The sequence below is a fragment of the Crinia signifera genome, chromosome 12, assembly GCF_055691185.1.
Source record: "Crinia signifera chromosome 12, ASM5569118v1, whole genome shotgun sequence".
In the NCBI taxonomy this organism is placed as follows: domain Eukaryota; kingdom Metazoa; phylum Chordata; class Amphibia; order Anura; family Myobatrachidae; genus Crinia; species Crinia signifera.
In genome coordinates, this window is record NC_139228.1 from 4797937 (window position 1) to 4822746 (window position 24810).

The 24810-nt window shown below is 53.0% G+C and overlaps 1 protein-coding gene across 1 annotated transcript in view; it reads right to left on the reverse strand.

The window, feature by feature from the left end:
* Positions 1-24810, reverse strand: part of DENND4B (DENN domain containing 4B) — a 41043-nt gene that overhangs the window by 10850 nt on the left and 5383 nt on the right. The window contains exons 2-12 of the mRNA XM_083165908.1: positions 24390-24499; positions 23307-23620; positions 22977-23229; positions 22546-22615; positions 16773-16942; positions 16448-16689; positions 15972-16038; positions 15826-15884; positions 11179-11323; positions 10699-10874; positions 1961-2061 (exon numbers count right to left, since the gene is read on the reverse strand). Of these exons, the coding sequence (XP_083022034.1) occupies positions 1961-2061; positions 10699-10874; positions 11179-11323; positions 15826-15884; positions 15972-16038; positions 16448-16689; positions 16773-16942; positions 22546-22615; positions 22977-23229; positions 23307-23602 (1579 nt within the window). The 5' untranslated portion in view covers positions 23603-23620; positions 24390-24499. The remainder of the gene's footprint in view (positions 1-1960; positions 2062-10698; positions 10875-11178; positions 11324-15825; positions 15885-15971; positions 16039-16447; positions 16690-16772; positions 16943-22545; positions 22616-22976; positions 23230-23306; positions 23621-24389; positions 24500-24810) is intronic.

A 24810-nucleotide genomic window follows, 5' to 3' on the forward strand; every position in this document is an offset into this window, starting at 1 on the left:
TAAAGAACATTGGCAGCAGGGAATAGGGCAGCAATGGGCAGAGAGCAGGGCACACAGATGGCAGTGATGAAGAAGAGAAGGGAGCAGGGGATACAAGGGGCAGTGATGGAGCAGAGAAGAGAGCGGGGGATACAGGGGTCGGTGATGGACAGAGAAGGAAGTGGGGAATACAGGCAGACTGGGGGCAGTGATGGAGCAGAGAAGGGAGCGGGGGATACAGGCAGACAGGGAGCATTGACAGAGCAGAGAAGGGAGCGGGGGATACACAGGACAGATTCGGTATGAAATCCCGACGGTCAAAATCCCGAATGGGTCAAAACACAGACAAGGACAAAATCCCGACTGGGTCAAAATCCCGACAGGGTCAATATCCCGACATATAGAACGTACAGGTGAAACAGTCAACATGACTTTCCTTTGACAGGTCGCGAGGTCGACATGGGTTTTTTCAAAGTTTTTTTACCCAAATGTCGACATGGACACAGTTGGAGGTGAACCGCAGCCCCTCGCATAGCTTGCTTCGCTCTCAATGCTTCGGGCACGGTGCCTCGCTGCGCTCGGCACACTATTTTATTCTTCCACCGCGCCCTAGTGGATGGTAGGGCATGAAATACCGCCTGTCGGCACATGTCGGTTCAAAAAACAGTGAAAAAACCCATGTCGACCGAAATGCATGTAGACTGTTTCACTTGTACATTCTATATGTCGGGATTTTTACCCTGTCGGGATTTTGTCCATGTCGGGATTTTGACCCATTCGGGATTTTCACCCTGTGGTGATTTTGACTGCATCCCCACAGGACAGTGATGGAGCAGAGAAGGGAGCGGGGGATACAGGCAGACAGGGAGCAGTGACAGAGCAGAGAAGGGAGCGGGGGATACAGGCAGACAGGGAGCAGTGACAGAGCAGAGAAGGGAGCGGGGGATAAACAGGACAGTGATGGAGCAGAGAAGGGAGCGGGGGATACAGGCAGACAGGGAGCAGTGACAGAGCAGAGAAGGGAGCGGGGGATACACAGGACAGTGATGGAGCAGAGAAGGGAGCGGGGGATACAGGCAGACAGGGAGCAGTGACAGAGCAGAGAAGGGAGCGGGGGATACAGGCAGACAGGGAGCAGTGACAGAGCAGAGAAGGGAGCGGGGGATACAGGCAGACAGGGAGCAGTGACAGAGCAGAGAAGGGAGCGGGGGATACACAGGACAGTGATGGAGCAGAGAAGGGAGCGGGGGATACAGGCAGACAGGGAGCAGTGACAGAGCAGAGAAGGGAGCGGGGGATACAGGCAGACAGGGAGCAGTGACAGAGCAGAGAAGGGAGCGGGGGATACAGGCAGACAGGGAGCAGTGACAGAGCAGAGAAGGGAGCGGGGGATACAGGCAGACAGGGAGCAGTGACAGAGCAGAGAAGGGAGCGGGGGATACACAGGACAGTGATGGAGCAGAGAAGGGAGCGGGGGATACAGGCAGACAGGGAGCAGTGACAGAGCAGAGAAGGGAGCGGGGGATACAGGCAGACAGGGAGCAGTGACAGAGCAGAGAAGGGAGCGGGGGATACAGGCAGACAGGGAGCAGTGACAAAGCAGAGAAGGGAGCGGGGGATACACAGGACAGTGATGGAGCAGAGAAGGGAGCGGGGGATACACAGGACAGTGATGGAGCAGAGAAGGGAGCGGGGGATACAGGCAGACAGGGAGCAGTGACAGAGCAGAGAAGGGAGCGGGGGATACAGGCAGACAGGGAGCAGTGACAGAGCAGAGAAGGGAGTGGGGGATACACAGGACAGTGACAGAGCAGAGAAGGGAGCGGGGGATACAGGCAGACGGGAGCAGTGACAGAGCAGAGAAGGGAGCGGGGGATACAGGCAGACAGGGAGCAGTTACGGCACAGAGAAAGGAGAGCAGGGGTGGGGGGTAAGCAAATAAACAAATGAGGGCACGACAGGCAGAGGAGTGAGCACTCACTCTCATCCAGTTGCTTGTGGAGGTCACTCAGGCAGCTGCGCAGGACCTTACAAGGCTTCCGGGGCAGGGACTGGTAAGTAGGAATCTTCTTCTCCTCACTCCTGGAAGAGACATGGACATCAGTCTGGACTCACAGTGGCTGGGGGACAACATATCTGAGTCTCTACACTAGAAGGATCTTATACAACACCAAGGAAAGGCCTGGTTACTGGATGTAACCGGTAGGAACTCCAGATGATGTGCTACACATTTATGTATCAGCAATCCCTGTATAGGGACAGAATCAGGAGACCACACATTGAATGGTCATTAAAATAGGATTTTGGGTACCTACCGGTAAATCCTTTTCTCGTAGTCCATATGGGATACTGGGCTTCACTACTATGGGGATTGAGACCTCCGCAGGAGAGACAGGCACATAAAAGAACTTTCAGTGTGGGTGCACTGGCTCCTCCCCTCAATCTCCCTCCACTAGTCAGTTAATGCAAAAACTGTGCCGAAGGAGAGCATGTGAGGAGTATGTGATAATGTATTGTGGTGAGATTCATCCAGCACACCCAAACGAACAAAAAACATATAAAAGAGGTGAATCCTAACAACTTAAGAGGACACCTGTAACTAGAACAAATCTATAGTCATATTTATCCTATAGAAAACAAGGCAATAAGCCTAACAATAAAGTAGGTCTGACAGCAGAAAAAGCCGCACTGAGGCGGGCTCCCAGTATCCCATATGGACTACGAGAAAAGGATTTACCGGTAGGTACCCAAAATCCTATTTTCTCTACCGTCCAATGGGATACTGGGCTTCACTACTATGGGGAGGTCCCAAAGCTACCAGAACGGGTGGGAACGTGCGGATTCTGCTGTAGAACCGCATTCCCGAACTGGGAATCCTCCCTGGCCAGGGTGTCAAACTTGTAGAACTTCACAAACGTGTGTTGCCCTGACCAAGTTGCGGCCCTGCATAGCTGCATTGCCGACACCCCTCGAGCAGCCGCCCAAGAGGTACCTACAGACCTGGTTGAATGAGCCTTTACTGAAAAAGGAAGCGACAAACCAGCTGATGCATAAGCCTGCTGGATAGTACATCTTATCCACCTGGCAATGGTACGCGTTGAAGCAGGTAAACCCTTCTTCTGCGCATCATAAAGCACAAACAGGCTGTCCGTCTTACGGATCCTAGCTGTGCGCTTGACATACCCCTTAAGGGTGAGAACCACATCCAAGGTATCTGGTATATCTGGGTGTGTCGCGCTAGAAGGGACCACAATAGGTTGGTTTAGGTGGAACCCTGACACCACCTTTGGAAGGAATTGTGGTCTAGTCCTGAGTTCCGCCCTATCGTTGTGGAACACAAGGTAAGGGCTCCGACAAGATAAAGCCCCGAGCTCGGACACCCTCCTGGCCGAAGCTAGAGCCAGCAGAACAACAGTCTTCCAAGTGAGGTGTCGCAGCTCAGACTCCTCCAGTGGAACAAACCGGGCTGATTTTAAGAAAGTAAGAACTACTTCCAAATCCCATGGTGCAGTGGGAGGCACAAAGGGGGGCTGAATCCTCAGCACCCCCTGTAAGAAGGTTTGGACTTCCGGCAAGGCCGCAATCTTTTTCTGAAAAAACACAGATAGTGCGGAGATTTGGACCTTTAAGGAACCCAATCTGAGTCCCTTATCCAGGCCAGCCTGAAGGAAACGTAGCAGACTGTTTAATCGAAAACTGGCCGGAGGCAAGTCATTCTTCTCACACCAGGCAATATACCTGCGCCATATTACATGATAATGAGACGCCGTCACCGGCTTCCTGGCTTTTATCATTGTAGTGACGACAGAGGGATGGAGACCCTTGTGGACTAAGATCTGCCGCTCAACCTCCAGGCCGTTAAACGTAGCCGCTGTAAGTCCTGGAAGACGAACGGGCCCTGGAGGAGCAGGTCTTCTCTTAGGGGCAGACGCCACGGGTCTTCCACTAGCATGGCCTGAATGTCCCCGTACCAGGCCCTTCTTGGCCAGTCTGGTGCCACCAGTATGGCCTCCGTCCCCTGATGCCGGAGCCGCTTTAGCACCCGAGCCAACAATGGGAGAGGTGGGAAGAGGTACACCAATTGGAAATCCCAGGTCCAGGTGAGAGCGTCCACCGCTATCGCCCCTGGGTCTCTGGTCCGTGCACAGTACATTGCTACCTTGTGGTTCAATCGTGAAGCCATCAGGTCGATCTGAGGGAGCCCCCACAGATCCACTATGGCATTGAACACTTGAGTGTGAAGGCCCCATTCTCCCGGGTGAAGATCGTGACGACTCAGGAAGTCCGCCTCCCAATTGTCGACCCCCGGGATAAAAATGGCAGACAGGGCCTGGACATTCTGTTCCGCCCAGGACAGAATTTTTGACGCTTCTCTCATGCAAGGCATGCTCTTGGTACCCCCCTGCCGATTTATATAGGCCACAGTGGTGGCATTGTCCGACTGGACCTGGATCGCCTTTCCCTGTAACAATGGAGCTGCCTGTAACAGGGCATAGTAGACCGCCCTCAACTCCAGCTTGTTGATATGAAGGCCTGACTCCAGTGGAGACCATCGACCCTGTAGGCGGACTCCCTGTGTCACAGCTCCCCAGCCCCTCAGGCTGGCGTCCGTGGTTACCAGAATCCAGTCCTGGATCTGGAACCGTCTGCCTGCCAACAAATTGGATGAATCTAGCCACCACTGTAGCGAGATCCTGGTTCTTGTTGCCAGGCCAATCCTTCTGCGCATCTGCAGGGGGGAGCCGGACCATTTTGTCAGAATATCCAGTTGAAAAGTCCTGGAATGGAAGCGGCCAAATTGTATTGCTTCGAATGAAGCCACCATCTTGCCTAGAAGCCGGAGGCAAAGATGGATCTGTACCAGAGGTGACTGTAGGACCTCCCTGACCAGCTGTTGTATTGCAGTGACCTTTTCCATCGGCAGAAAGACTTTTTGTTCCGACGTATCCAGGATCATGCCCAAGAAAACCATCCTCTGGGTTGGAACCAGCGATGATTTGGGCATGTTCAGGATCCACCCGTGGTCTCTTAGAACCTGTATGGACAGATTGAGAGCACTGCTTAAAGCCTCCGCCGACCCTGCTTTTATTAGCAGGTCGTCCAGGTATGGCACTACATTCACCCTCCGGAGCCTGAGTAGGGACATCATTTCCGCCATTACCTTTGTGAAAACCCCCGGGGCTGTCGACAGGCCGAAAGGTAACGCCCGGAATTGGTAATGGTCGTTCCCCAAGGCAAACCTGAGATAGATTTGGTGTGGGGGCCAGATAGGGATGTGTAGATAGGCGTCTTTGACGTCTATAGAGGCCAGGAACTCCCCTCTTTCTAGGCTGGCGATCACAGAGCGCAAGGACTCCATCCTGAACTTGAACACGCGCAGGAAGGGGTTCAGTGACTTTAGGTTCAGGATGGGTCTTACTGAGCCGTCTGGCTTCGGTACCAGGAATAAGTTGGAATAATAGCCCTGGCCCTGCTCCGTGTCTGGCACCGGTACAATTACCTGAGACTGAAGCAGCCTGGTAATGGCCCCCTGAAGGAGCACCTGATCTTCCTGGGATGCTGGAAGTGCCGACCTGAAGTATCTTCTGGGAGGGGGCTTGTCGAATTCCAGCTTGTAACCTAGTGAAATGAGACCCCTGGCCCAGGGATCCAGACCCGAGGCGTCCCACACATGGCTGAAATGCAACAATCGCGCTCCCACCGCGAGAGAGTCTCGTGGCGGGAAAACCCCGTCATGCTGCAGGCTTAGAGGAAGTCGCGGCATTTGGACGGTCCTGGGTGTTGGAGGTGTTAGGCTTCCTAAACTTGCCTCTCGTGCCCCTGCTGGCATTGGAGGCGCCCCTAGCCTTGGGGCGAAACCTGTTCCCACGAAAGGACTGCTGGGAAGCACCTGTGAAGGTACGCTTTGCAACCGTGGGGGCTGATGGAAGGAAGGTAGATTTTCCTGCCGTGGCTTTGGAAATCCAACCGTCTAATTCACTGCCGAACAGCCATTCTCCTGTAAAGGGAATACCCTCCACACTCTTCTTTGAGTCTACATCTGCAGACCACTGACGCAGCCACAAGGCCCGTCTGGCTGAAACCGCCATGGCTGAATTGCGCGCGTTTATTGCGCCCAATTCTTTTTGTGCTTCGCACAGGATTTTTGCGGTATCCTGAATGTGACGCAGGCTGTCCCCTATCTGGGCCACAGTCATGTCACCCAACAACCCTTCCTGAATCTGGGTTGACCAGGTATGAATTGCCTTGGCCATCCAGCAGCTGGCTAAAACTGGACGCTGGGATGCCCCACTGGCCGTATATATGGACTTGAGGGTAGCTTCCAGCCTTCTGTCCACCCCGTCCTTAAGGGTGGATACCCCTGGGACTGGTAACAACACCTTTTTAGAGAGGCGGGAAACAGAGGAGTCCACTACCGGTGGCTCCTCCCATTTCTTTCTGCCCAAAGGTTCAAAGGGATATGCATTTGTGAACCTTTTTGAAAGAGTAAACCTCTTATCAGGGTTTTGCCATGCAGCCCTGAAAGCAGTTTCTAACTCTGCCTGCTCAGGGAAGTACACTGGCTGTTTCTTCTGAGTCATGAAGAAAGGATCTCCTTCTGTGGATGCCTCTACTGGGAGATCTAAAACATCCCTAATGGCCCTGATAAGGGGCTCGGGACCATGCACTACCGCCTCAGGAGCTGGTTCCTGCAGACCCTGCTCCTCACCCTCCTCCAATATGTCCTCATCGTCCTCATCTGTGTCAGGATCCATAGCAGTAGCCTGCCTCTTTTGAGGCTGTGCGGGAGGAGGAGGTACATTTTGGGTATGAAGAATATCCACCCTGGCAGCTAACATGGACAATTCCCTCTGAACCCTCTGCGTTTGCTGAGTGTTAGTGGAAAGCTGTGAAGCCACAGAATCCAACAAGGTTTTTATGTTGGAGGCCCACGCAGGCTCCTGCTCGTCTGCCTGCGACTGCCCCGCAAGCTGTGGGGGAACCCCACTGATCTGGGTGTCAGCACTACTGGGCTGTGGTGACATACAAGCCTCACAAGTAACCTGGGACTGTGACTTGGGCACAAACTTGGTGCTACACACCATGCAAGTGAACTTTTTCACCATGATGAGATAATACTACAATGTCTGTAGTAACAAACACAACCCCCACGCAGTCACACACGTGCACACACTGCTGGATGTGTTTCCTCTGAGTGAAAACAGACTATGTGCTTGCTTTACTGTGTCTGTAACTAATCAGTGGGGAAAAAACAGAGCAATTGGGGAGCCAAGTGCACCCTTAACCTGAACTCACAGATCTGGGTGAGCTGGTAACGCTAAACACAGTGATATAAACAACACAGTGTCTGAGTAAGCTAGATAGCGCAGCAGCGCTAGATCGCTATAAAAACCTGCTGTCTCTGCCGTGCTGCAAGTACCCGGATCCACCACGCCAGTGAGGAGCCCTGTAATGGAGTCTGGCAGCGTGTGAAGAAGCAGGAAGTGACAGCGCGCGCCCAGCAGAGCTTGGTCCCGCTCTGAGTGAAGCCCCGCCCCCTTACACAGAGCTGGCGCTTACATATATTTATACTGACATTATCAAAGGTGTAAAATATATATCATACATTATACCCTGAGGGGTGTCCCTGGTGGTCCAGCGGCAGCACCCCTATGCCAGTTATCAGACGCGGTGTTCACGCGGTCCCTGCTGGAGAGCCGCCATTACTAGCCGTCGTCTAGCCGCACCAGCAATGGCTGCGGGGACCCCTTGTGGGACCCCCAGCCTGTACTCACCACCGATGTCTTCAGACCTGTCAGGGGTGTGCGGCGGCTAGGGGACTTGCTCGCTACAGCGCAATGCTGTGCGGTGACAAGTCCCACGCAGGACTGGATTGTCCTGTAGCAGGGTCAGCTCTGCACCTGAAGAGGTCGGGGACTGACCCTTCCCCTGACACCCACGAAGCAGGACAGCTGTGTGGTCACTACAGCGCCCCAAAATAACAAACTTGAAAATAAATGTAGAAAAAACTCTGGAGCATCCAGAAGCACTGCCTCTCCTGAGGCACATTTTTCAAAACTAGTGGAGGGAGATTGAGGGGAGGAGCCAGTGCACCCACACTGAAAGTTCTTTTATGTGCCTGTCTCTCCTGCGGAGGTCTCAATCCCCATAGTAGTGAAGCCCAGTATCCCATTGGACGGTAGAGAAATAACCTAATATTACAGCACATTTTATGCTGGTGGTGTGTAGGGACATGACAAAGCGGGTGCGGGCGGGGGATACAGGGGCAGACGTCGGGATCCCGACTGTCAAAACACAGACTGTCGGGTTCCCGACGGCCGTCGGCTATTTTCCCTTGTGGGGGTCCACGACCCCCATAGAGGGAGAATAGAATGGGTGGCTCGACTAGCGAGCCAATGTGCCCGCATCGTGGCGAGTGCAGCGAGCCCGTAAAAGGGTCTTTGTTGCACTTGCCATGCTGTCTGGGTCCGGCCAGTCAGGATCCTGACATCGGGATAATGACTATTGGGACCCCAACTGTCAGGACCCTATACCACACCCTGACAAAGCCATGTACCTCTCCTTCCTGGTTCAGCAAGACTGCCCGCTTGTAGCCATGTACCTCTCCTTCCTGAGTCAGCTGGACTGCCCCTGTAGCCATATACCTCTCCTTCCTGAGTCAGCCGGACTGTCCGCTTGTAGCAATGTACCTCTCCTTCCTGAGTCAGCCGGACTGCCCCTGTAGCCATGTACCTCTCCTTCCTGAGTCAGCCGGACTGCCCCCTGTAGCCATGTACCTCTCCTTCCTGAGTCAGCTGGACTGCCCCTGTAGCCATGTACCTCTCCTTCCTGAGTCAGCCGGACTGCCCCTGTACCTCTCCTTCCTGAGTCAGCCAGACTGCCCCTGTAGCCATGTACCTCTCCTTCCTGAGTCAGCCAGACTGCCCCTGTAGCCATGTACCTCTCCTTCCTGAGTAAGCTGGACTGCCCCTGTAGCCCTGTACCTCTCCTTCCTGAGTCAGCCGGACTGCCCCTGTAGCCCTGTACCTCTCCTTCCTGAGTCAGCCGGACTGCCCGCCTGTAGCCCTGTACCTCTCCTTCCTGAGTCAGCCGGACTGCCCCTGTAGCCATGTACCTCTCCTTCCTGAGTCAGCCGGACTGCCCCTGTAGCCATGTACCTCTCCTTCCTGAGTCAGCCAGACTGCCCCTGTAGCCATGTACCTCTCCTTCCTGAGTCAGCCAGACTGCCCCTGTAGCCCTGTACCTCTCCTTCCTGAGTCAGCCGGACTGCCCCTGTAGCCCTGTACCTCTCCTTCCTGAGTCAGCCGGACTGCCCCTGTAGCCATGTACCTCTCCTTCCTGAGTCAGCCAGACTGCCCCTGTAGCCATGTACCTCTCCTTTCTGAGTGAGACGGACTGCCCCTGTAGCCCTGTACCTCTCCTTCCTGAGTCAGCCGGACTGCCCCTATAGCCATGTACCTCTCCTTCCTGAGTCAGCCGGACTACCCCCTATAGTCATGTACCTCTCCTTCCTGAGTCAGCCGGACTGCCCCTGTAGCCATGTACCTCTCCTTCCTTAGTCAGCCGGACTGCCCCTGCAGCCATGTACCTCTCCTTCCTGAGTCAGCCGGACTGCCCCTGTAGCCCTGTACCTCTCCTTCCTGAGTCAGCCGGACTGCCCGCCTGTAGCCCTGTACCTCTCCTTCCTGAGTCAGCCGGACTGCCCGCCTGTAGCCCTGTACCTCTCCTTCCTGAGTCAGCCGGACTGCCCGCCTGTAGCCCTGTACCTCTCCTTCCTAAGTCAGCCGGACTGCCCCTGTAGCCCTGTACCTCTCCTTCCTAAGTCAGCCGGACTGCCCCCCTGTATCTCTCCTTCCTGAGTCAGCCGGACTGCCCCTGTAGCCCTGTACCTCTCCTTCCTGAGTCAGCCGGACTGCCCCTGTAGCCATGTACCTCTCCTTCCTGAGTCAGCCGGACTGCCCCTGTAGCCATGTACCTCTCCTTCCTGAGTCAGCCGGACTGCCCGCCTGTAGCCCTGTACCTCTCCTTCCTGAGTCAGCCGGACTGCCCGCCTGTAGCCCTGTACCTCTCCTTCCTGAGTCAGCCGGACTGCCCCTGTAGCCCTGTACCTCTCCTTCCTGAGTCAGCCGGACTGCCCCTGTAGCCCTGTACCTCTCCTTCCTGAGTCAGCCGGACTGCCCCTGTAGCCCTGTACCTCTCCTTCCTGAGTCAGCCGGACTGCCCGCCTGTAGCCATGTACCTCTCCTTCCTGAGTCAGCCGGACTGCCCCTGTAGCCCTGTACCTCTCCTTCCTGAGTCAGCCGGACTGCCCGCCTGTAGCCCTGTACCTCTCCTTCCTGAGTCAGCCGGACTGCCCCTGTAGCCCTGTACCTCTCCTTCCTGAGCCAGCCGGACTGCCCCTGTAGCCATGTACCGCTCCTTCCTGAGTCAGCCGGACTGCCCCCTGTACCTCTCCTTCCTGAGTCAGCCGGACTGCCCCTGTAGCCATGTACCTCTCCTTCCTGAGTCAGCCGGACTGCCCCTGTAGCCCTGTACCTCTCCTTCCTGAGTCAGCCGGACTGCCCCTGTAGCCATGTACCTCTCCTTCCTGAGTAAGCTGGACTGCCCCTGTAGCCATGTACCGCTCCTTCCTGAGTCAGCCGGACTGCCCCTGTAGCCATGTCACCACACCTACCTAACATTTATATTATTAATATACAACATCCATGGGGATCTTACTGGAACAGAGTGTTCGTGTCCAGGTCCACGCAAAGCACGTCCTGGGGTGGGTCGTGAAGGTCAAAGTAGCTGGAGTGAATGCCCACAATGAACGGCACTGGAGCACAGAGGACATCGGAGAGGGTGAGGGGGCACAGTGGGATATAGGGGCACTGCCATCGCAGTGGGAAGATAATCTGCAGAGACAAAAAGGGGTAACAGTAGCACTCGGGAGACCTGCAGTTATCACCCTGGCCGCCAACGCAGAGCCAACCAGGACCAACGAGTTCCACGCAGAGCAGCCACCTCTGAGCAGGACACATCTCCAAGTGTTCCCCTGGGCACAGAACAAAATGGGAAAAGACCCCTGACTTACAGGTGGGATACAGAGGTGATCCTGGCGCTCAAGATACCAATAATGGGAACCCAGAATAAGGGAGAGGTAAGAGAGGGTAATGGGAACCCCAGAACAATGCAAGGTTTATAGCACAGGACACCCACCGTCACCAGCGCCTCGATCACGCTGGTCAGTACATCCGGTCTCTGCGAGTGGATCAGCAGTTTCTGCTCCGTCAGGACGGCCAGGAGTAGCGTCACAGCGTTCTCCGGGCCCAGGTTCTGCAGCAACGTCACGTAACTCGCACCGCTGCAATACAATGGGGGGATGGCGGGTTACTAGCTGACGAGACATCGCGTACTGTGCATCACATAACTCACACCGCTGCTATACAATGGGGGGATGGCGGGTTACTATCTGACGAGACATCGCGTACTGTGCATCACATAACTCACACCGCTGCTATACAATGGGGGGATCGCAGGTTACTATCTGACGAGACATCGCGTACTGTGCATCACATAACTCACACCGCTGCTATACAATGGGGGGATGGCGGGTTACTAGCTGACGAGACATCGCGTACTGTGCATCACATAACTCACACCGCTGCTATACAATGGGGGGATGGCGGGTTACTAGCTGACGAGACATCGCGTACTGTGCATCACATAACTCACACCGCTGCAATACAATGGGGGGATGGCGGGTTACTAGCTGACGAGACATCGCGTACTGTGCATCACATAACTCACACCGCTGCTATACAATGGGGGGATAGCGGGTTACTAGCTGACGGAGACACCGCTTACAGCGCACTGTGCATCACATAACTCACACCGCTGCTATACAATGGGGGGATGGCGGGTTACTAGCTGACGGAGACATCGCTTACAGTGTACTGTGCATCACATAACTCACACCGCTGCTATACAATGGGGGGATGGCCGGTTACTAGCTGACGGAGACATCGCTTACAGCGTACTGTGCATCACATAACTCACACCACTGCTATACAATGGGGGGATCGCAGGTTACTATCTGACGGAGACATCGCTTACAGCGTACTGTGCATCACATATCTCACACCGCTGCTATACAATGGGGGGATGGCGGGTTACTATCTGACGGAGACACCGCTTACAGCGCACTGTGCATCACATAACTCACACCGCTGCTATACAATGGGGGGATGGCGGGTTACTATCTGACCGAGACATCGCGTACTGTGCATCACATAACTCACACCGCTGCTATACAATGGGGGGATGGCGGGTTACTAGCTGACGGAGACATCGCTTACAGTGTACTGTGCATCACATAACTCACACCGCTGCTATACAATGGGGGGATGGCCGGTTACTAGCTGACGGAGACATCGCTTACAGCGTACTGTGCATCACATAACTCACACCACTGCTATACAATGGGGGGATCGCAGGTTACTATCTGACGGAGACATCGCTTACAGCGTACTGTGCATCACATATCTCACACCGCTGCTATACAATGGGGGGATGGCGGGTTACTATCTGACGGAGACACCGCTTACAGCGCACTGTGCATCACATAACTCACACCGCTGCTATACAATGGGGGGATGGCGGGTTACTATCTGACCGAGACATCGCGTACTGTGCATCACATAACTCACACCGCTGCTATACAATGGGGGGATGGCGGGTTACTAGCTGACGAGACATCGCGTACTGTGCATCACATAACTCACACCGCTGCTATACAATGGGGGGATGGCGGGTTACTAGCTGACGAGACATCGCGTACTGTGCATCACATAACTCACACCGCTGCTATACAATGGGGGGATGGCGGGTTACTAGCTGACGAGACATCGCGTACTGTGCATCACATAACTCACACCGCTGCTATACAATGGGGGGATGGCGGGTTACTATCTGACCGAGACATTGCGTACTGTGCATCACATAACTCACACCGCTGCTATACAATGGGGGGATGGCGGGTTACTATCTGACCGAGACATCGCTTACAGTGTACTGTGCATCACATAACTCACACCGCTGCTATACAATGGGGGGATGGCCGGTTACTAGCTGACGGAGACATCGCTTACAGCGTACTGTGCATCACATAACTCACACCACTGCTATACAATGGGGGGATCGCAGGTTACTATCTGACGGAGACATCGCTTACAGCGTACTGTGCATCACATATCTCACACCGCTGCTATACAATGGGGGGATGGCGGGTTACTATCTGACGGAGACACCGCTTACAGCGCACTGTGCATCACATAACTCACACCGCTGCTATACAATGGGGGGATGGCGGGTTACTATCTGACCGAGACATCGCGTACTGTGCATCACATAACTCACACCGCTGCTATACAATGGGGGGATGGCGGGTTACTAGCTGACGAGACATCGCGTACTGTGCATCACATAACTCACACCGCTGCTATACAATGGGGGGATGGCGGGTTACTAGCTGACGAGACATCGCGTACTGTGCATCACATAACTCACACCGCTGCAATACAATGGGGGGATGGCGGGTTACTAGCTGACGAGACATCGCGTACTGTGCATCACATAACTCACACCGCTGCTATACAATGGGGGGATGGCGGGTTACTATCTGACCGAGACATTGCGTACTGTGCATCACATAACTCACACCGCTGCTATACAATGGGGGGATGGCGGGTTACTATCTGACCGAGACATCACTTACAGCGTACTGTGCATCACATATCTCACACCGCTGCAATACAATGGGGGGATGGCGGGTTACTAGCTGACCGAGACATCGCGTACTGTGCATCACATAACTCACACAGCTGCTATACAATGGGGGGATCGCGGGTTACTATCTGACCGAGACATCGCGTACTGTGCATCACATAACTCACACAGCTGCTATACAATGGGGGGATGGCGGGTTACTATCTGACCGAGACATCGCGTACTGTGCATCACATAACTCACACAGCTGCTATACAATGGGGGGATGGCGGGTTACTAGCTGACCGAGACATCGCGTACTGTGCATCACATAACTCACACAGCTGCTATACAATGGGGGGATGGCGGGTTACTAGCTGACGGAGACATCGCGTACTGTGCATCACATAACTCACACCGCTGCTATACAATGGGGGGATGGCGGGTTACTATCTGACGGAGACATCGCGTACTGTGCATCACATAACTCACACAGCTGCTATACAATGGGGGGATGGCGGGTTACTAGCTGACGGAGACATCGCTTACAGTGTACTGTGCATCACATAACTCACACCGCTGCTATACAATGGGGGGATGGCAGGTTACTATCTGACGGAGACATCGCTTACAGCGCACTGTGCATCACATAACTCACACCGCTGCTATACAATGGGGGGATCGCAGGTTACTATCTGACGGAGACATCACTTACAGCGCACTGTGCATCACATAACTCACACCGCTGCTATACAATGGGGGGATGGCAGGTTACTATCTGACGAAGACATCGCTTACAGCGCACTGTCCATCACATAACTCACACCGCTGCTATACAATTGGGGGATGGCGGGTTACTAGCTGACGGAGACATCGCTTACAGTGTACTGTGCATCACATAACTCACACCGCTGCTATACAATGGGGGGATCGCCGGTTACTAGCTGACGGAGACATCGCTTACAGCGCACTGTGCATCACATAACTCACACCGCTGCTATGCAATGGGGGGATGGTGGGTTACTATCTGACGGAGACATCACTTACAGCGTACTGTGCATCACATAACTCACACCGCTGCTATACAATGGGGGGATAGCGGGTTACTAGCGGACGGAGACATCGCTTACAGTGTACTGTACATCACATAACTCACACCACTGCTATACAATGGGGGGATGGCGGGTTACTAGCTGACGGAGATATCACTTACAGTGTACTGTGCATCACATAACTCACACAGCTGCTATACAATGGGGGGATCGCAGGTTACTATCTGACGAAGACATCGCTTACAGTGTACTGTACATCACATAACTCACACCACTGCTATACAATGGGGGGATGGCAGGTTACTAGCTGACGGAGACATCGCGTACTGTGCATCACATAACTCACACAGCTGCTATACAATGGGGGGATGGCGGGTTACTAGCTGACGGAGACATCGCTTACAGTGTACTGTGTATCACATAACTCACACCGCTGCTATACAATGGGGGGATGGCAGGTTACTATCTGACGGAGACATCGCTTACAGCGCACTGTGCATCACATAACTCACACCGCTGCTATACAATGGGGGGATCGCAGGTTACTATCTGACGGAGACATCACTTACAGCGCACTGTGCATCACATAACTCACACCGCTGCTATACAATGGGGGGATGGCAGGTTACTATCTGACGAAGACATCGCTTACAGCGCACTGTGCATCACATAACTCACACCGCTGCTATACAATGGGGGGATGGCAGGTTACTAGCTGACGGAGACATCGCTTACAGCGCACTGCATCACATAACTCACACCGCTGCTATACAATGGGGGGAGCGCAGGATACTATCTGTGCATTTCTCACAATAACAATGGGACATGCAGAGTTTTCCCAAACATCCTGACTTACAGACCTGCAGCCATCTGACATCGTATAGGACGGCCGCTATTAGAACATCATGGTGTCACAAAGGACACCTGATTACAAGTAGGGGGAACAGGAGAATAAAGCAATGAACGTGAGAAGTGTGTATTCCTGCGTGGGGGATCCGGGGTTTGGGCTGCAGCCAGTAAGCTCCTGTTCTGCATAACTTATACCAACCTGAGGGGCAGAGGAGAGGAGACGGGCTGGCACAGAAGCACGTTATCATAGGGCGACATCTGTGGAAGAAGACACATTATGTACACACCTGGACCATAACTGGGGGGGGGGGGGGGCAGGATGATGTGACAGAGGGTAACACGCACCTGGATTAGGATGCGGGGTCTTTGCGGAGATGGAAAGGGAACATTGAACATGAAGTTGGAGATGTGCCTGTAAGAAGAGGAAACACAGATGGCGTCATTCCTGTGATTATCAGAGGTGAGGAAGCTGCACGGAATACGACATGTCTATGGGGTTATCACCCTTCCAACATAACAGCAGCCGTCTGCATCGTCATACATTTATCCCCAAGTCGCGCTCGGCCCAGACACACGGACATGGCTGTCACCCACCAGCAAGGGCTCAGCTTATAGGTGTGAATCACAGGGGACTTAGAAACCTCCAGCACTGACTCCGGAATCCATCCCCCCCATCACCGCACGGCTGGGGACTCACCAGAAACCTCCAGCACCGACCCCAGAATCTATCCCATCCCACCACCGCCCTGCGGGGGACTCACCAGAAACCTCCAGCACCGACCCCAGAATCTCACCCCACTAATGCCCTACGGGGGACTCACCGCTCTATAGGCAGCACGTGGGGCCCTGAGATGGAGTAACGATAAATGAAAAACAGGAATTTCTTGAAGACTTCAAAGAAGGGCCAGTGGGACAGGACGCAGATACTCTTCTTGGTCTGGACAGAGCGGCCACTCATCGGAAGTCTGTTTACTGCACTCAGGAGTCCGAGTTTCTGCCGTTGCTTCTCCGTAAGGTTGTCTTGTGGGTACTGCTCATAGAATTGTATGGCTGCTCCATATACCTGCCGTAACCAGGGGTAACAGCGTTACGGGGTATGTACAGGAGAAGTACAAGGCTAAGGAAGTGATAGCTATGACCTCTCACCTTGTCCCCCGATGCTCCAGTCAGTACAAAGGTTGAGAAGATAGGTAAGGGGTATTTGGTGTCTTCCGACCAGTTCTCAATGGTAGCTCCCATAGGCAGGCAAAACATTGGGACAAGCTCCGGAAACGGGAACATTTCATTGTCCGTCTCAGGGAACCGACTGATCACCCCTAAAAATATCAGCGAGTTATCAATATTGCCGGGTGCAATCCCCGTACATACCCCATACTCTCCTCTGCAATACTAACAATACCGCCTGGGTGCAATCCCCGTACATACCCCATACTCTCCTCTCTCTGCAATACGAACAATACCGCCCGGGTGCAATCCCCGTACATACCCCATACTCTCCTCTCTCTGCAATACTAACAATACTGCCTGGGTGCAATCCCCGTACATACCCCATACTCTCCTCTCTCTGCAATACTAACAATACTGCCTGGGTGCAATCCCCGTACATACCCCATACTCTCCTCTCTCTGCAATACTAACAATACCGCCTGGGTGCAATCCCCGTACATACCCCATACTCTCCTCTCTCTACAATACTAACAATACCGCCTGGGTGCAATCCCCATACATACCCCATACTCTCCTCTCTCTGCAATACGAACAATACCGCCCGGGTGCAATCCCCGTACATACCCCATACTCTCCTCTCTCTGCAATACTAACAATACTGCCTGGGTGCAATCCCCGTACATACCCCATACTCTCCTCTCTCTGCAATACTAACAATACTGCTTGGGTGCAATCCCCGTACATACCCCATACTCTCCTCTCTCTGCAATACTAACAATACCGCCTGGGTGCAATCCCCGTACATACCCCATACTCACCTCTCTCTGCAATACTAACAATACCGCTTGGGTGCAATCCCCGTACATACCCCATACTCTCCTCTCTCTGCAATACTAACAATACCGCCTGGGTGCAATCCCCGTACATACCCCATACTCTCCTCTCTCTGCAATACTAACAATACCGCCTGGGTGCAATCCCCGTACATACCCCATACTCTCCTCTGCAATACTAACAATGCCGCCAGGGTGCAATCCCCATACATACCCCATACTCTCCTCTGCAATACTAACAATACCGCCTGGGAGCAATCCCCATACATACCCCATACTCTCCTCTCTCTGCAATACTAACAATACCGCTTGGGTGCAATCCCCGTACATACCCCATACTCTCCTCTCTCTGCAATACTAACAATACCGCCAGGGTGCAATCGCCGTACATACCCCATACTCTCCTCTCTCTGCAATACTAACAATACCGCCTGGGTGCAATCCCCATACATACCCCATACTCTCCTCTCTCTGCAATACTAACAATACCGCCAGGGTGCAATCCCCGGACATACCCCATACTCTCCTCTCTCTGCAATACTAACAATACCGCCTGGGTGCAATCCCCGTACATACCCCATACTCTCCTCTGCAATACTAACAATGCCGCCAGGGTGCAATCCCCATACTCTCCTCTGCAATACTAACAATGCCGCCAGGGTGCAATCCCCATACATACCCCATACTCTCCTCTGCAATACTAACAATGCCGCCAGGGTGCAATCCCCTTACATATCCCATACTCTCCTCTGCAATACTAACAATGCCGCCAGGGTGCAATCCCCGTACATACCCCATACTCTCCCCTGCAATACTAAGAATGCAGCCAGGGTGCAATCCCCGTACATACCCCATACTCTCCTCTCTCTGCAATACTAACAATGCCGCCAGGGTGCAATCCCCGTACATACCCCATACTCTCCTCTGCAATACTAACAATGCCGCCAGGGTGCAATCCCCGTACATACCCCATACTCTCCTCTCTCTGCAATACTAACAATGTCGCCAGGGTGCAATCCCCATACATACCCCGTACATACCCCATACTCTCCTCTCTCTGCAATACTAACAATGCCGCCAGGGTGCAATCCCCATACATACCCTATACTCTCCTCTGCAATACTAACAATGCCGCCAGGGTGCAATCCCCGTACATACCCCATACTCTCCTCTCTCTGCAATACTAACAATGCCACCAGGGTGCAATCCCCGTACATACCCCATACTCTCCTCTCTCTGCAATACTAACAATACTGCTTGGGTGCAATCCCCGTACATACCCTATACTCTCCTCTCTCTGCAATACTAACAATGCCGCCAGGGTGCAATCCCCATAATACCCCATACTCTCCTCTCTCTGCAATACTAACAATACTGCTTGGGTGCAATCCCCGTACATACCCCATACTCTCCTCTGCAATACTAACAATACCGCTTGGGTGCAATCCCCGTACATACCCCATACTCTCCTTTCTCTGCAATACTAACAATACCGCTTGGGTGCAATCCCCGTACATACCCCATACTCTCCTCTCTCTGCAATACTAACAATACCGCCTGGGTGCAATCCCCGTACATACCCCATACTCTCCTCTCTTTGCAATACTAACAATACTGCTTGGGTGCAATCCCAGTACATACCCCATACTCTCCTCTCTCTCTCTGCAATACTAACAATGCCGCCAGGGTGCAATCCCCATACATACCCCATACTCTCCTCTGCAATACTAACAATGCCGCCAGGGTGCAATCCCCTTACATATCCCATACTCTCCTCTGCAATACTAACAATGCCGCCAGGGTGCAATCCCCGTACATACCCCATACTCTCCTCTGCAATACTAAGAATGCCGCCAGGGTGCAATCCCCGTACATACCCCATACTCTCCTCTCTCTGCAATACTAACAATGCCGCCAGGGTGCAATCCCCGTACATACCCCATACTCTCCTCTGCAATACTAACAATGCCGCCAGGGTGCAATCCCCGTACATACCCCATACTCTCCTCTCTCTGCAATACTAACAATGCCGCCAGGGTGCAATCCCCATACATACCCCGTACATACCCCATACTCTCCTCTCTCTGCAATACTAACAATGCCGCCAGGGTGCAATCCCCGTACATACCCTATACTCTCCTCTGCAATACTAACAATGCCGCCAGGGTGCAATCCCCGTACATACCCCATACTCTCCTCTCTCTGCAATACTAACAATGCCACCAGGGTGCAATCCCCGTACATACCCCATACTCTCCTCTCTCTGCAATACTAACAATACTGCTTGGGTGCAATCCCCGTACATACCCTATACTCTCCTCTCTCTGCAATACTAACAATGCCGCCAGGGTGCAATCCCCATAATACCCCATACTCTCCTCTCTCTGCAATACTAACAATACTGCTTGGGTGCAATCCCCGTACATACCCCATACTCTCCTCTGCAATACTAACAATACCGCTTGGGTGCAATCCCCGTACATACCCCATACTCTCCTTTCTCTGCAATACTAACAATACCGCTTGGGTGCAATCCCCGTACATACCCCATACTCTCCTCTCTCTGCAATACTAACAATGCCGCTTGGGTGCAATCCCCGTACATACCCTATACTCTTCTCTCTCTGCAATACTAACAATACTGCTTGGGTGCAATCCCCGTACATACCCCATACTCTCCTTTCTCTGCAATACTAACAATACCGCCTGGGTGCAATCCCCGTACATACCCCATACTCTCCTCTCTTTGCAATACTAACAATACTGCTTGGGTGCAATCCCAGTACATACCCCATGCTCCTCTCTCTCTCTGCAATACTAACAATGCCGCCAGGGTGCAATCCCCGTACATACCCCATACTCTCCTCTCTCTGCAATACTAACAATACTGCTTGGGTGCAATCCCCGTACATACCCCATACTCTCCTCTCTCTGCAATACTAACAATACTGCCTGGGTGCAATCCCCGTACATACCCCATACTCTCTTCTGCAATACTAACAATGCCGCCAGGGTGCAATCCCCGTACATACCCCATACTCTCCTCTCTCTGCAATACTAACAATACTGCCTGGGTGCAATCCCCGTACATACCCCATACCCTCCTCTCTCTGCAATACTAACAATACTGCCTGGGTGCAATCCCCGTACATACCCCATACTCTCCTCTGCAATACTAACAATGCCGTCAGGGTGCAATCCCCGTACATACCCCATACTCTCCTCTCTCTGCAATACTAACAATACTGCTTGGGTGCAATCCCTGTACATACCCCATACTCTCCTCTCTCTGCAATACTAACAATACTGCCCGGGTGCAATCCCCATACATACCCCATACATACCCCGTACATACCCCATACTCTCCACTCTCTGCAATACTAACAATGCCGCCAGGGTGCAATCCCCATACATACCCTATACTCTCCTCTGCAATACTAACAATGCCGCCAGGGTGCAATCCCCGTACATACCCCATACTCTCCTCTCTCTGCAATACTAACAATGCCACCAGGGTGCAATCCCCGTACATACCCCATACTCTCCTCTCTCTGCAATACTAACAATACTGCTTGGGTGCAATCCCCGTACATACCCTATACTCTCCTCTCTCTGCAATACTTACAATGTCGCCAGGGTGCAATCCCCATAATACCCCATACCCTCCTCTCTCTGCAATACTAACATGCCGCCAGGGTGCAATCCCCATACATACCCCATACTCTCCTCTCTCTGCAATACTAACAATGCCGCCAGGGTGCAATCCCCATACATACCCTATACTCTCCTCTGCAATACTAACAATGCCGCCAGGGTGCAATCCCCGTACATACCCCATACTCTCCTCTCTCTGCAATACTAACAATGCCACCAGGGTGCAATCCCCATACATACCCCGTACATACCCCATACTCTCCTCTCTCTGCAATACTAACAATACTGCTTGGGTGCAATCCCCGTACATACCCTATACTCTCCTCTCTCTGCAATACTAACAATGCCGCCAGGGTGCAATCCCCATAATACCCCATACTCTCCTCTCTCTGCAATACTAACAATACTGCTTGGGTGCAATCCCCGTACATACCCCATACTCTCCTTTCTCTGCAATACTAACAATACCGCTTGGGTGCAATCCCCGTACATACCCCATACTCTCCTTTCTCTGCAATACTAACAATACCGCTTGGGTGCAATCCCCGTACATACCCCATACTCTCCTCTCTCTGCAATACTAACAATGCCGCTTGGGTGCAATCCCCGTACATACCCTATACTCTTCTCTCTCTGCAATACTAACAATACCGCCTGGGTGCAATCCCCGTACATACCCCATACTCTCCTTTCTCTGCAATACTAACAATACCGCCTGGGTGCAATCCCCGTACATACCCCATACTCTCCTCTCTCTGCAATACTAACAATACTGCTTGGGTGCAATCCCTGTACATACCCCATACTCTCCTCTCTCTGCAATACTAACAATACTGCCCGGGTGCAATCCCCGTACATACCCCATACTCTCCTCTCTCTGCAATACTAACAATACTGCCCGGGTGCAATCCCCATACATACCCCATACTCTCCTCTCTGCAATACTAACAATACTGCCCGTGTGCAATCCCCGTACATACCCCATACTCTCCTCTCTCTGCAATGCTAACAATACTGCTTGGGTGCAATCCCCATACATACCCCATACTCTCCTCTCTCTACAATACTGCTTGGGTGCAATCCCCGTACATACCCCATACTCTCCTCTCTCTGCAATACTAATACTGCTTGGGTGCAATCCCCGTACATACCCCATACTCTCCTCTGTCTGCAATACTAACAATACTGCCCGGGTGCAATCCCCATACATACCCCATAACCATACACAAGGTCAACACAGAAGTGAGAGAATCAGACTGACTGACCTGCTTCATATACCAGGCTGTGCGTCTTCGCCATGGCTTTCTTATAGCAGAGGAAGAGAGCTGGACTAAACTGCAATGCAAATAAAAAGATTAGAAGCTAGACAAGAATGGGAGAAACACACAGGCCAGAGGCCAGGGTAGAGCGGAGGGTCACAGGCCAGAATCCAAGGGAGACAGCGGAGGGTCACAGGACAGAGCGTGGGGTCACGGGACAGAGCGGTGGGCCACGGGACAGAGAGGAGCATAACAGGCCAGAGGAGGCATCGGAGTGTAACAGGCCAGAGCGAAGGGTCACAGGGGAGAGTAACTGGACAGAGCGGACGGTCACGGGACAGAGCAGACGGTCACGGGCTAGGAGCTAGAAGAGACAGGGGACACACACAGACCCTGTGGTTGGGGTACAGTTTGAGGTTCTAGATCGCAGTGCTCACCATGCTGGTGTTTAAGCTCCTGTCCACCTTACAGAATGTATGGGGCGTGCTGTCCCCTTTACTGGGATTAATAATACAAATATCCATCACTCCAATTGTGTTCAGCCCTTGGGCTTCGGGGGCCCTTTTATAAGTAAGGAAGGTTTTCGGGTGACCAGGGGCCCCAGAACTCAAGTTGGCAGAGTGACTATAGGGTGTAGTGTCGATTACTTGGAAGCCAACACGCAGGTTCTCCTTCCCCTCATAGTGGACCCTGGAGGACAGACAGAAGGAGAGTATGAGGGGACAGGACCTAAAGCGGCGAGCGAGGCCCCGCGGTGCGCTTCTCACCCCAGTTCTGTTATGGGGGCTTTGTCCCGCCCCCGGCGGTAGCACAGGAAGATCTGCTGGTTGGTGAGCAGGCTGGAGCTGAGATCAGCAGAGTGGTTGCCAGGGGTCTTCTCGATGCAGGTGAATCCATGTGGGACCTCCTCACACTGGGAGCGAATGATGACCGCAACATCTATCACTGGATCCGCTGGGCGTGCCGACCTCTGACGGGTCTCCTCCTCCAGGGGCCGACACGTCGGGGTCAGCCCTGCGATAACAAAGTAATCCACCAGCTGTGGCAGACCCTCCTCCATCATGGCAGCATCCTGTTGGCACTAAACGGATTTAGAGAGACGTGTCACACACAGTGATCAGTCTAGCACCCCACACCTGCCTGGGGTGTCACACTCACGCTGCACTGCCTCTAGCACATACTGATCTGTATTTCAGCAGAGATACAGACCAAACTGTGCTTGAATCACCACAGCAGAGCGCAACACCCCAGGCAGGGCAGGGGAACTAGAATAATCACTACAGCCGTGACTATATATATGTTCCACACGCAGCATGCTGCACCTTCTTACACACACAGGTAGGCCGCCTGTGGAAATGCTGGAGCACCCAGCAATGAGAGTACCCTTGTTTAATCGGCTCTATGAGTGTGCAGAGCTAAATGTCACTTCCTATAGAGAAGAACTCCCCAATAAGAAAGCAAACACCCGTCAGTATAAACCTTCTCGTCTCTAAGTCGCCCGCGTCATTCGTGGCTCTTACGCGGCCAATGCCAGCGGCTTCCGCCACACTGTTCAAACATAAGTGTCAAAATAGCAGGAGGGGTTCAGGGACAGACAATGGGCAATGACACAATCCTATTGCATAGAAGAAATCAGCATCTACATCATTTACTGTATGTGATAACGGCCATCGGCCATCTTTCTTTTTACACCGCAACAAGGCTTGCTGATTCTCTCCACCCTCTCACTGGCATTCTGAGGTTGGTAGAAACAGACAGAGATGCCCACTGTGCTAGTATGTGAGACAACGTCACAGGACACAGCGAGACACTGAGGGATGTGGTGATGAGGACGTAGGATTCCGACTCACCCAGACAGATGAACGTAGAACGCCTCGGCCATTCTCTGCTTCTCACTTCCGCCCAAATTATCCAAGTGAAAGTGGCTCCATATTATGCAGCACTGGGGTGAAGGCCCGTCCTGTATAATGGAAGAAAGCAACAGTGACAGTCAGTGGGGTAGCCCAGGGCGGCCAATCTGCTGATTGATGGATACAGGAAAAAGGTGTGCCGGGGGGTTGCAGGTGTATGCAGTAACCAATCAGGGTCACCACTCCGAAACAGAGGAAGACATGGTCTGTATAGGAGGGGGACATGCAGAGCGGGTGCTTACAGCCAGACAACCCCAGGAACAGAGAGTGAGAGAGCACTCACCAGCTGAGAAACAGCAGGAAGCCGCACAGGAACCCACAATGAGTGCAGCCAGCAGTCACTTCCTGCCATATACTGTGA